This window comes from Synchiropus splendidus, chromosome 7 (genome assembly GCF_027744825.2).
Source record: "Synchiropus splendidus isolate RoL2022-P1 chromosome 7, RoL_Sspl_1.0, whole genome shotgun sequence".
Taxonomy (NCBI): domain Eukaryota; kingdom Metazoa; phylum Chordata; class Actinopteri; order Syngnathiformes; family Callionymidae; genus Synchiropus; species Synchiropus splendidus.
The window spans coordinates 22,650,827-22,664,832 of NC_071340.1; the positions used below are offsets into that span (position 1 = coordinate 22,650,827).

The 14,006-nt window shown below is 42.2% G+C and overlaps 1 protein-coding gene across 1 annotated transcript in view; it reads right to left on the minus strand.

The window, feature by feature from the left end:
* galnt9 (polypeptide N-acetylgalactosaminyltransferase 9) overlaps positions 1 to 14,006 on the minus strand; it is a 105,649-nt gene that overhangs the window by 48,142 nt on the left and 43,501 nt on the right. Inside the window, exons 5-6 of the mRNA XM_053869941.1 lie at positions 7,065 to 7,262; positions 1,125 to 1,242 (exon numbers count right to left, since the gene is read on the minus strand). Of these exons, the coding sequence (XP_053725916.1) occupies positions 1,125 to 1,242; positions 7,065 to 7,262 (316 nt within the window). The remainder of the gene's footprint in view (positions 1 to 1,124; positions 1,243 to 7,064; positions 7,263 to 14,006) is intronic.

Consider the following 14,006-nt stretch of genomic DNA (forward strand, 5'->3'; position numbering starts at 1 on the left):
TTAAGGCTGCGAGGGAAGAAAAATCATAAGCTGTGGCTAACAATGAATATAGATTCTCTAAATCTCTCTGAACATGACCATCATTACCTGGAAAATATTGGTGTTCTGGCACTCATGTGGCCTTTATGTCTGACGCAGCATGTCTGAGAGGGGCTCCACACGTTTGCAGTGATATTATTAATATTTCAATGTAGGTGCAAAGAACATTTCATTGTAGGTGACATGGTTGCATGACCAGCATCTTCAAGTGTGAAGCCAAATATTTTGATACTTTCCCCCCCAGTATTTTGGCACCTCATTTATGAGTGAAACAACAGAGCGGGAGCGAACTTGTAGCAGTGTAGCTAGACTCCCTGAGGGATGAGTCGAGACAGACTCAGTGTGGAAACAGTGAATTGTTCAGGTGGTGCATCAGAAACAAATGTTTCCACTCTGACCAAGTTCCCGTCTACTTACCAGATCAACGCTAATGTGTATAAGAAAAATTACAAGAGTTCAAACTGTGTCTCCGCAGTACACTTATACGTTGTTTGTGGCACGGTCAGACTACGATATTCGCCCGATTTTGGCCCAAATTTGTCGTGACCAACACGTTTAAATCAGTGGATCAGATTTCAAAACATTGCGCATGACATCGCAAGACAGTCTTTTAATGCGACATATTTCCCGACCTTCCATTGAGGCAACCTTCAATGACCTTTGTATGGAGATTCAACTGTTAATGTGAAGTCCCAGGAAGTCATTCACCAGCTGTCGCCATGGATATATCACACCCATGTCACAGAAGCCCAGGCTGAAGGGCAGGTGGCCCCATGATCCAAATCTGTATGATGTGTGGTCGAGAGATTATCACGGATGAGCGAAAAGGGAGCGATGTTGGCAAGAGATAGTGGAGTCATGGCAGTTACCCGGTGAGCAAACCCTGCTGCCAACGCTCCTCTTTGTACTCCACACCGAGGATTGCAGTCGCGACAGCCAGCGGAGAATCCACTATACAGTGAAACACCTTTGATGACACTGTTGCCGTGACGACATGCGGCACAAGTGCTGTCATAAAGATGGTGTAATCTGACCAAGCCACGAGATACAGTATCTTATCCTCAGTGACAACAAGAGGGTCTTACCCGCATGCCGAGCTCAATATTTTCGCCACCATAGACTTCCATGCCTGGATCCAGAAGGCCAATTTCACCGAAGTAGGCCCGGTTCACGACGAAGGAGCAGCCGATCATAGCTGGAGTCCTGAGCGATAAAACGTGGAAAAAGAAAGGGCCATTCCATCATTTTTTTGTACCAAAACAAGTAAACATGGTAAACATCTCTGTGCAATCGTCACCCTATTGTGTTTAGGTGGGTTTAGTTTGCATGTCTTGCCCATCTGGTTTGCTCTCCAGGAGTGTGTGGCTGCAGGAAAGACTGTGGCTTTATTGGTCCAACAACACTGTTTGATGGTGTAATAATTCTGAAAAGGAATCCACTCTCCACATAGTGAATGAGGAGCTGATTAAAATGGCGATGTTTCAGTATCAGTGGGAATCAGTAGCTTACTTTGACTGACTTGACCTATTCAGCTTATGTGTGGTATTACTGTATAATTACAATTGTTGTGATGACAGAGGACATGGTTAAACTAGAGGAATCTGATCCAAAATATAAGGATTGTCATACACTCGAGGGGTATATAATTTAGTATAACTTATATTTGTCACATTTTTTGGATAAAAAATATTAAGAAAATACATTGGACAAGACAAAAGAATCGCAAATAAATAATTAAATAAAAAAGCAGACATGCAGGCCATTCTGATATTTTGCCAATCTGGCAGTAAAAATAAATAGCAAACTATAGTATAATAACTCATATATTCACTAAACGTCATTGCACAAAAAAAGGTCCAAAGGAAACACAGCTAATATAAAAATGCTATGAAATATCTCAGCTACACAGAGCGGGAGACACACTTGGTCGGCCAAAATATCGCAATGTATAACCAAAACTAATAACTATCGGAGGCCTCAACTCAAAATCTGACAAACAAACCAACATAGAATCACTTCTCTATTAATTTCCGAAGCCGATGACACATTCTTGCTTGTCACGAACTGCAGCTAGATCAGTTCCTGTCGCTCAACATTATGCAGACATCCTCTCGACGCACATTTTTAATAAATGCAGACAGCACCTCCACTCATTCCCTGTGTACACTGGCAAGAATGGATTTCTCCGATTCTGTGTTTTGCCATCAGGACAGTCAAATATCAGAATTACGTGGCGATAAGAGGCAGGCAGAAATGATTTTCCCGCAGCTTATAAGTGGAAGTCAAAGCTGCTTATGTTTCCATTAAGAGTTGGGGAAACAGATCAATGCTAACAATGGAGAAACTTCCAAATTCTCTCAATATCTTCTCAAAGTTTGCAGCGAAAACCTCCGCAAGTGAATGACTCATTGTTTTGACAAAGTTTTATCGCTCAGCGTAATGCTAACTACCACTTGGCCTTATTTGTCCCAGACTTCTTTTATTACCGGCCTGATGTACCCTTTTACTATCACGTTTTAATTCCAAGTTCACGAACAGGAAGGTTTTCTTCGTGCCATTGTTGGCACGGTGTAGATAAAGAGACTGACGCAGCAATCTCACAGTTGTGTTCCACGTCCTTCCTCTTGTCCTGAATAGCGGCTGACCCTGCTCGGCTGAACAACGCACACATTCCGGTTGAAACCTAAGACTACAGCAATGAAAAAATAAAAATCTAATCTCATGGTTACAGACTAGAAAAGGGAATCTATATTACCATAAATGAACTACTTAGACATTTGTGTATCAGTAGCTTGCTACACCTAATATTTTGCTCAGAAATGGATACCAAAAGTTTTCTTGGCGCTAGATATATATATTAACAATATTTTTATTTTTATTTTTCACACGATTACATGCATTTTATTATACAGTATAATGTATGTATATGTATATTACTTTTTCTGAAAAGCAATATTTACTATATTTGTTAAAATAATAATTGAGTTGTAACTATTGTCATAATAGGACACTAGCAAAATAATATTACGCAATATTGTTGCCTTCCAGCCAGCTGAATCTCAACCATTCATCATGTGTACTCTCAGTAAATGACTCCTATTTTTGCTACTTCAATTTTCATGTTTAATTCCATTCATACGTTGACCATGAAGGTGGATAGATTGGTAGATTCTCAGCATTCAGAGAAAAATAACCTGTACTTTGTTGCATTCCATGTCACAACTCACGTTCTGGGGATCAGTTTCAGAGTCTGAAACTGGAATGTTTGGAATGTCTGATTCAAAAGAATGTCATCTATTATTGTTAGATTTTGAAACTGTCTTCATATAAAAGTTGATGTGATCTGTGTATAGCCAGAAGCAAGCAGCAGGTTTCAGTAGAAGATCATAGCGCCTCGCACAGTCCTCCGTAATGGTCCTCCTGAGCAGATACTAGCAATGTCACTGTGTAGCAAATGCAACAAAATATCTACGGTGGCTGAGAAGAGCAAAATTTACAAACTTTTGAAACTCAGTTACAACATTTCAAACAAATTTAGAAAGCAAACATTTATTTTCCTAAGTTGGTAAAAACTTGGAAATATACTTACAAACTCTGAGGACAAATTTGTGAGAAGGACAAACTGTGAAAGCACATTTACTAACTCACGAAAAAAATAATTTTCCAAAGAAGTTAGTAAATTAGTTTGATATGTTGGGAATGTGTTTCGCTATTTCTAAATGTGTTTTGCACTCCTCCACCGACATATCGACAAAACCAACAGAAACCTCAGATGGCAGACGATCGTTCAAATTCAACCAACTTTTTGACTTGTTTTTCGAAAAACTTGTTAATGTTGACCATAACTAGAGTTGATTTCCAAGCTTAAACTTGTTTCCCTTTAGCCTCAGAGAACACATTCTGGTCGTCCTGCCTTCTTTCCAGTCATGTCCTCATGGATTCCAGCCATTTGAGCAATTTATTTCTGGAGATTGACTCCCTTTTAAACATCTCACAATTCTTTATTGTCAATTCCTTGAACGTATTTCATTTTTATGAGGTTAGACACCAAACTTCTCCCGACTTCAGAGAACTTTCTTGACGCCAGTTCGCTAACATTCTGTTTCATCCGTCAGTCTGTTTATCTTTCATTCCAAACTGCCGATTTTTACAGCAGCAACGCCGCGCCAAGCAAACAGCAGCAGTTGGAGTCAGTAGCACTTTCATGAATACTGAGGAGATGGAAAGCACTAGCTGATCGTGCCGGCCCTACCTTGACCTCCCACTGCTGGCTCTTCCAGAAACAGAAAAAAAACAGAGAATTGTGTTTTGAAGTGAAGCAGGTTCACTTCGGTCAAGGTGTCCTTCTTGCCCCGCCACAAACTGCTTGTCACATTATATTCCCGGGCCTGGTTTTTCACCGTGTTCCCGCTGTGATCGGAGCGTTTCTGTGTTTGATCAGGAGGATTAGGAGGGGTCAGATGGAGGTCATGAATCTCATCTCGCTGCCGGGAAGGTTATGTAAAAGAAGAACTGTTTATTGAAACAGTGTGTTAGTTGACATCTATGAAATTAATGTTTTCATCTGAATGCGAGTGACCTGACAACAGGGAAAAGGGCAGCTTGAAACTACTGGGCTGGCGCTTCTCAGCAGCGACAGAGAGCCGCCTCTGTTGTGCGCCTTCATGTTCACGCAGGACCGGCTGTGCTGCCATGGCAACAAAATGATGGTAATCTTCTTGATGTGAATGATGCAAGACTTTGCTTTTGTTATGAAAGTGGGGCTGACCGCTTCTGATTTAATAGAATTTGACATGACAGAGACAGTTTTTTTTTGGCCGTTTTATTGATCACTTTAAGAAGAAAAGATGGAGGATTCGTCTGAACGTTGCTAAATCAAGCCTCGGCAGTGAGTCTTTCATCAGTGAAGACGTTCTCTGTTGCGTAATGTCACCATGCTGCACGCGTGTAGCTGGTGGTACATTTGTGGCTGCACATTTGAGCTAATCTGGATTCATCAACTAACAGAGATGCTAACAGCAGCATCAAATTCACTGGCAGAAGTGTCAATGTGTGCAACAATGGAGGCTAAATGAATTTCCCCATGGATATATTTGAATATTTATGATGGTAAGCCTAGAAAGACATACCGTAGTGCCAAATGAAAAAGCTCCACTAACAGCGAGTAAATGTTTAATAATAAACAACAATAAAATACATAAATAAATAACTTTAAAAGCTACAGAGGACCCGTGTAGAACTAGCATCTTAAATTGTTTGGATCAAGACATCAGGAAAAGAAGAAAAATGTTGTTGAAAAGAAAGACTGCTCAACATAAACCCAAGGCTACATATTGTAACCCCAGTTACACCCGTCAGGCTTCGCTATGGCTTTACGTCCAAGGCAGAGCAGGCGTGCAGTAGAATCCTGAAATGCAGTGTCTGTTTATAACCAAAGCATCGCAGTCTGTCTAGCAACACTGCTAAATACCTGTCATGACTCTGCTCCTGTTCTGTCCCTTGAGTCATGTTTTGGTTTCTTCCGACTCCCTTCCTGTTCCTCTGGAGCCAATGAACCCCTAATCACCTAAGTACTTAAACACCTGGACTCCAGCAACGTGTGCCAGATCGTGTCTTCCAGTCTCTGCGTTTCTCCCATTGTTTCCCTTTCCCGGTGATCGTTCCTCCAGTTCCTGAGATTTGGACTCTTCTTGTTCCCCATGGTAACTCCTGGTTCTCGTGGCTCTCCTTGTTTCGGTCTCTCGTTCTGTGCGCTAGCTAGCTCATTTAACTCCTCATCCTCTTGACTCTACTTGTTTCGATTTTTTAACTCATGTTTGTGGACTTCTGCTAGTTTGGTTTCTCCCTTTGGACATTTAGATTTTGTTGTTTTCTCCCGGTTCGGTGACTCTTTCTGTTGTGATTCTGTTGTTTGTTTAATTATTAAATATTATTTCTAACTCGCTCCTGCCTCACTATAACCTTCACCACTTGCGCTTGGGTCCAGTTCCACGTTCCCAACACGTGACATTTGCTCCTCGTTCCCTTGAAGCTTTTGAATCAAAAGCAAGAATCTAATGGTCAAGTTTTATTTGAGCAGACGATTTTGATGCATGGTAAAGAGGATTTTCAATAGATGCTAATGGAAACAGCACTGATTTTACCTTGAGTCATTTCACAATTCAAACTTTGAGTCAGTAATGTACTGTACCTTTCAGTGCCGTCTAGTCCTAAATCATTCAACTTTTATTTCGTCCAACTATCTGTGGGAACATTTTTATCCTTTTCATTTAAATTTAAAATTCAATTTCAGCCCAAAGTCTGGCAGGAATCTCTTAACTTTGTATGTTTAAAAAAAGGAGGGCATAGTAGCAGAGGAAAACAAATGATGTTTTCTCTGATCCACTCAAATCTTAAACTTTCAGCGAGAGCATTGCACTTACAGAGAAAGCATCTCTAATCCGCTCACAGCTAATAGAACACATTCTCACATCTGACAGGCATCGTACATGGGCTTCAAGCAGACCTTTGCGTCCAATATCAGCTGAAGTCAGTATGTCTGCGTTGCATGTCGACTTGCAGCTGTTTCAGTTTTGGGGTCAAATGTGACGTTCAATAAGAAGTGTTTAGGGATTACTACACACAGTGAGGTGATGTTGATGGCCATGACTAAACCCCAACCATTATCTTTCGTTTCCTTTCTTTTTCCCACTACCAACCGTCAAACAGTGCTTAAATTGAGAATGTGTTGTCTGTTATGCCTTAAGGTTCAATCTCAATTTCTATCGGCACTTTCCTGCTCACGTCCCAAACACAGTAAATTCACCCACTTATGGACTATATATAAATAAAAAAAGCGTTCAGACTGTGTTATTAGCTTATAGCATTAGCACTGGAGCAGTGTCACTCATGTTAATAATGCATTTCACCTGCCAAAGACTTGAAAGGACTAGAAAGGCTAATACAATGACTTCCGATGTGACGTTTTGTTTGGCTGTGGTACTCATTTGAAGTTTCATCAGGCCTCTCCTTGAGCGTCCCCTCACCTGATAGGCGCCGTCTCGTCGCCCTTGTCCAGCCACTCCTGAGGAGGTATGATGTACATACACCACAACCCCCAGTTGTAGCCATGAGCAGCGTTGGCGTACTGCTGCACCTCGAACGTGTTGTACTTTATGTTGTCTATCGCCGGCAGAATGATGCGAGTGTGGTCCTCCTTCATCCGGGTCAATATGGGTTCAGCCCTTTGAAGAAAGACAAAGATGAGAGAGGAATAAGAAGCAGACTTTGAACAGCAATAGTGGTGCAGTTAATGGAGCAGGAGGGATGGTCATAAAAAGAAAGTGAGGAGAGCTGCAACAAATAATAGTCATGCATATTTTTATTCTGCCCTTCAGACTTTGGCGGTATCTATTTTGTACGACAGGAAGGAACATTTAGCTGAATTTAAATGGCGCTATAAGTAGGTTGGCTAGCAAGACACAGAAATAATAGACAGGCATCGATAACTTATGAGTGAATACGGGGGGAATCTTTAATGTATTCCTCCCATGAATTGTAGCATTGCTGTGTTTACATCATCCCAGACCTTCAGCGTTGACATTAAAGGCGGGGCCTTCAAAAACAGTTTGCTTTAGCCACGCCTTCTGAGTCCAGCCAATAAGAAGTCAGTGGGACAGAGATGGTGGGATACGGGTCAAACGGCTGTTGAGTTTGATAGACATTTCACCTTTAAATCTTTTCAATGAGTCAATTACATCTGTGTGACCGTGTTTTTATTTCCATAGATGACGAAAATGTTTGGCTTGGTTTACAGCAGTTGTCAGTTAACTGTGACAAAGAATACAAGTTAAGTAGCAAAAGGAAGTAGGGGAAATAATCTCATGTCAAGAGCTAAGACTGGATGAGAAGTGACAATGTCCTGAGGACCAGCTGATGTTTGTCGAGTGGTTTGTGCTCCCTCAAACGATACCGATAGGTTCTATATTTACATGTGTGTATCCATTGATCCATTTAACAGCGTGAGCCCTAATGGAGGCGCTGTGAGGCGCTTGATATTTCAGAGTGGCAAGGGACACGCTGCAAACTTGTGCTTGTGAATGGGAGTTGTTTTTTCCATCATCCCATATGGTGATTTAGCAGCATTGGCCTGTCAGCTCATAAGACATGATCTGAGATCAGGAAACAAATGTTCATGGAACATGTCGCAATACTGCGACATCTACGAACCAAAACAGTCCTTTCATCTGTCCGTCGCTGATCAGATGGGCACGAGAAGCAAGCCTGACTGCTCAGCAACGCTTGGTTTGTCCAAGCAGCGTGAGCCAGCCGCGGATTTATTTTGACTTATTTCCAGTCGGTCACTTTATGAAGTGTTTGTTCCTGAGTCCATATGCTTTTGCCATGGATGACCCCGGCCTCTTCTCTCCTGCCACTATGAACAACTCTGCTCAATAAATAACCTGTTTCCCACCTGCCTTTCACTCGTACTTGCAGCTCCCCGCCTCACTCTGTCCACGCTCCTTTCCACTTCTTTCAAGTCACCACTTTTTCCCAAAGATCAGGACTCTCGCAGCGCGGCGCCGCACTCATCTTTTATGACTTTAGCTCCAGGGCTGCTTTGGTAGACGCGCAGTCTTTCTCAACGTGAGAGCAGGCCTTGGAAAAATGAATTCATCATACAGTTAAAAAGCAGCTCCTGCCAGGCAAATTTCGGAATCTCCGTGAAAAAGACCAGCTTATTTGCTTCTCCCTCAATGACGAAGAGAAGTCACTGAACCTAACACAAGTGTAAAACCTTGAGTGGTAGAAGCAGGAGAGCGGGCAAGTGTTTAAGTGGGGATTTTCTTTTCTTTAATTCTGTTCCTTCTGGTCCTGCTGATATCTCTGCTGGTGATTATGCTGGAAGCTCCTTCCAATCCAACTCCACTCAATCATTTTCATGGTGTATTTATACATCTGCTGTACACGCTCCATCACATCCGTATCCCTTCATCTATCCACCACTGACTTCCCTCACCCTTAATCTTTATCGCCATCTACTTCTTTTTGAAAATGGAAACTCATTCATCTTCCAAAGTTGGAATAACTCCTGACCATTTCAGCGTCGGTGGGGATTGATCAAACTGGAATTATGTGGCAAAGAGAAAGAGGATTATTCAATAATGTCAAGGTGACACTTTCAAGCCTGGTGCTTTATAATCCTGGACAGATATTGCCGTGACACATCAGAAGATAATAGTGCTTTATCTTATTTATGTCCGGTGCTTTGTGGATTTTTATTAGGATCCGTCTCTAACTGTTCAGAAGACCAACTCAACTACACTAGGCTTTTGAAGGTTTCGTCATAATTCCAAAAGGCTCTTCACTGAAAACTGACTGATCTTCTGAGGAAGTTCAGATCTCTTTCTAAAGCCTGTGATATTTCATCTTTCATAAGGAATATTTATACATACCCAATACACTCCCTAAAACTCATCTGAGAACGATACTGATAGCCTCAATATTTACATGTGTTTGTCCATTGTTGGACATGTATTTTAAGGGCTCTTGGTCGCCTTGGAGCGACAGGAGTTTTGAGTGTTTCGCTGTACATCATTTACTGAACCTCAAACTTCAAACACAGAAATACTCATGAGTTTACACAAAAAAAAAATGATTTACACAAAACTATATTCAACAGCAGCCACAGCTTTATATAATAAATATTATATGATTGGAAATCTAAAATAAACAATGAACCAAAAATTAAATGTGGAAAAAAAGGCTAAAAGGCTGCTGCTCGATGGTTCTCCTTTGGTGCGGGCGGGGTGAACCAATGGGTCAAGAGGGTTGTCATCCCTGCTTCAGATTTTTCACCAATATAGATGTTTTCAGTCCTCTAAAGGCCCATTTAGCATGCATTATATACCAAATTGTACCCATCTGTTTCAAATTTACCGTTGCTCATCACAGGCTTTGACGCATTCTTTACATTGGTATCGCTGTCCAGCCCAGAGTCAAACGTTTATGGCAACAATGTACTCCAAAACCAACATGCCGACTGTGGAAGAAGGATTGATAATGTACCTCTTGCATTAAAGAGGAAAACAGAAGCAGTGCTGTTGAAGGCAGTGGTTAAATATATTGCGAGGGAGGATGGAGACTTTGCCCCATTGTTATGTCTTCTTCATGTCTCATACAGTCACGTTTCGGGTCGTAACAGCCTCACTGCCCCCCATGGTTTCCGGTGGTACTGCTCTGTTTGGTCCGTACCGTAAGCTTTGTGGAAACGTGCAGAAATACGGACAGAAGCTCTGTCTGGATCTGGATCCGTACACAAGGTTGAACATAAATGGGCCTTGAGAGACCATTTTTTTTAGTAGCACATCCATGGTCAGTAGGTCCAGTAGGCTCCAACTGCGCCCCCTAGCTGGTACCTTGATCATGGCGGCTGGTCTGATGTATCCATATCAGGTGTTTTTTCTTCCAAGGTCCAAGACGTTGATGTGAGGACTGTGTCTTTGATGGACTGGTACAGACTGGTGTCGTGACAAGCATGTTCCTCTGTTTGATCTGACCGGGATTTAGCACTTCAGATAAGACAGGCTTTATTGATCTCACCAAGGAGAAAGATACCGCAACAGGAGCTCTTAAGTTGTTGGTGCAAAAAACTGAAATAAGTAAAAGGTTCGTGCAAACAGGTTGTCATTAAGCGCACCTGGAGTTAGCAAATGGCTGGATGTCCTCTTTGTTCTCTATATAAGTTCTCACGTGGGCTGACTTGTTCTGTCTACACCCCCACAAGAGCTGTTCAGCTGTCCAGTCGTCCCACTCTCGTGGGTCCTCTGCATCCTGATACAAAAGGTGGCAGTCACCAAGAATATCACATGCTGCCCCTGTAGCACTGAGCAACATTTCCACAGTGGTCTCCCCCCAATACAGCCTCCTCCCGGCCACTTCACAGGTCGTGACATTCAGGATTTGGACTCTAACTGTTTGAATATTCCTGAATATTCACAATATCTGGCAGTGCTGCGGGATGATTATTGTGCTGCTCCGTATTTGGATAAACCGTGCGGGACGAGCGGAGCTAGAAATCAAGAGTGACAGGAGCTCTGAGTGTGAAAAGAGTCCAACGTTTATCCTGACCGTCCATGCTGTTTGCTGAGACGCTCTCCATTTGCATCCGACAGCCTTGACACCACGTCTGTGCACATCTTCCCTCGTCCTTGAGGAGGACCAACCTAGCATAACTAGCTTGCAGCTCTCTCTCATGGCTGTTGATTTACATAGAGATACTCTGTGACGCAGTAGTGCGTCTGACATGATACCCTGCCTGACCTCCAACGTCACTGAGCAAACATTCCTAAACGGAGAACATCAGTGACAAAGCCAATATCAGGCGCTACTTTTTTCCTTCGAACTTAAAGCTCCAACTTCACAGTTTGCTTCTAACATCCCATGTTTTACATAGCACTCTGTAATATCAGATAGATAGATGGCCAACTTTTTGCAGGGGCTTTCCTCAGCTTCCCGCCTATTCAGCCCTTCCGTTCCGTGATCCAATTCTAGCGGGACAAAGCTGAGAACTCCCACAGTTGACATCCTTTTGAGATGTCCGGGCCTCGTCTGAGGCAGCTTCCACTGCTGCTGGTGGATGACTAAGCTCCTAACACAAAAGCTTTGTTAGCTATGCCCTTGAATCACAGCAGCACTTGGGGGGCACAGTTTAGATGTGAAACATAGAACATATCAGGGTCCTTTTAAAGACATTTTGACACTTTCCCCTGCGAAATTTAACTACTAAATCTGTCTAAATATCTTTTTTTCTTACAGGAGACTCATGCATTTGCCTCAGAAAGATAAAGATGAGCAGCTCCCATATTAATATTGGAAAAGTCTCCTGCCTTTGATGAGATAGATGCAGAGGTATCCATGCTGAATATCAATTGATTATAGCATGAAAGCTTCGAGCAGATATTGAAGTAGAGCCCCACGGAAGGATTATTACAATACCCTTTTAGATTCGTCCTATCTTTAAATGGGCCAGCACTGGCTGACGTGATACAAATGTATAGACAACATAAATCACTGTCTTTTTCTTCGGTTCTGGAAATGCGGTGAGCTGAGCCGCGCTCCGTGAAGCATTCAGTCTGGGTGCTTTGGCGGAATTCTCATCTTCACACAGATATAAACACCAGACACAGTGGGCCAGACATGATTTATTTTATCTTAAAAGTATTTTTTTTTCCTTGGCCTCCTGGACACTCTTCAATTCAATGTAAAGCAGGGCACCTGTGCAGCATAATAAACAGGCAGAAGCGTCCAATACCACAAATACTGCCCATATACAAGTATAATTTCAGGTGAGAACGTAGTAGTTAAGTAGCATGCCTTAGTCAGCAGTGTCAAAAATACATAAATACATGTAATGCAATTGTTTTGACCTCACTGAAATCAAAGATACAATAAATAATTTTAGACTTTTTATATTCAGCCCTGTCAAACAAACACAATGAAATATGAACAAGGTGATTTGGTTAGAAATTGTTTAAAAAGTAAATAAATAAATAACGTAAATAATAATTCTACACCTACATTATGACAATATTGTTTTGGTTTTTGCTGCGGCTGTCTATCTATATATCTATCTATCCAGCCAGCCATCCATATATATATACATAGTGGCATCACTGCTGCCGCTGCACCAACCTGTCTATCAATCTCATGCTCCCCTTTTCCCTCACTCGAGAACAAGACCCAGAGATACTTAAACTCCACCACTTGGGGCAAGAACTCTCCACCGACCCGGAGACAGCAAACCACCTTATTCTAGAACCATGGCCTCAGACTTGGAGGTGCTGATCCTCATCCTGGCTGCTTCACAGTCGGCTGCAAACCGCTCCAGCGCATGCTGAAGGTCCCGGTCCGATGAGGCCGGCAGAACAACATCATCCGCAAATAGCAGAGATGAAATTCTGTGGTTCCCGAAGCGGATCCCCTCCGACCCCTGGCTGCGCCTAGAAATTTTGTCCATAAAAGTAATGAACAGAACCGGTGACAAAGGGCAGCCCTGGTGGAGATCAACATGCACCGGGAACAAGTCTGATTTACTGCCGGCGATGCGAACCATGCTCTTGCGCCAGCCATACAGGGATATATATATATATATATATATATATATATATATATATATATATATATGCCATGGCATGGCATATATATATATTGAGAACATTGAGGTTTTTCCATTGACATATCCATAATTCCTGATAGAATTTAAATGGGACAACTGTGTCCTAATTCAAAAACTCCTCACGTTCTTGGCCAAGACTGAATGGAAATATGTGCTAAATAAGTCATGTGACAGAACAGGAAGTCATACAGGCTCAGTAATGCCTTGCTCTTACATTTACACTACTGTTTAAAAAATAAAATAAAATCTTGCAGAACCAGTAAACACGCTGTTCTGCTTCTGTTATTTTTATTTCCTGTGCATGAGTTATTCATCCCACCAGGGTGTATTTGTTTATCCACATACCTCGCGCCAGTTTGTCTTACTCTGTGTAAAGCATGGCGGCTCGGATGAGCGAGGCACTCGAGCAAGCCTTGCTCTCTGAGGCATGTGTTTCATTACGTCCTCGGCGCAATGACAATCTTATCTGCAGCTCCTTCTCAGCAGGGAGCAGTTGACTCGCGGATAATCATTAATCGTTAATAACCTGCGATGGCAACAGCGCCGGGCTTTTCCAAACCAAAATAAATATCAATTTCCCACCGCATTTCCTTCCGCTATTGCTGTGAGGTTCAAGTGCAGCAAACAGACGCTTTTGATGATAGAGACATTTACAGTTTCGTAAATGTGTCTATCATCAGCGTAATGATAGTGGGAGTCAAAGTAAGCTGATGCAATGTCACATTGAGTTCATGACAGGCAACTATGTCACCGCCATAAAGAGTAAAAAGCCCTGTAAACCTGGATCTGTCACTGCTGTGGAGAAAACCAG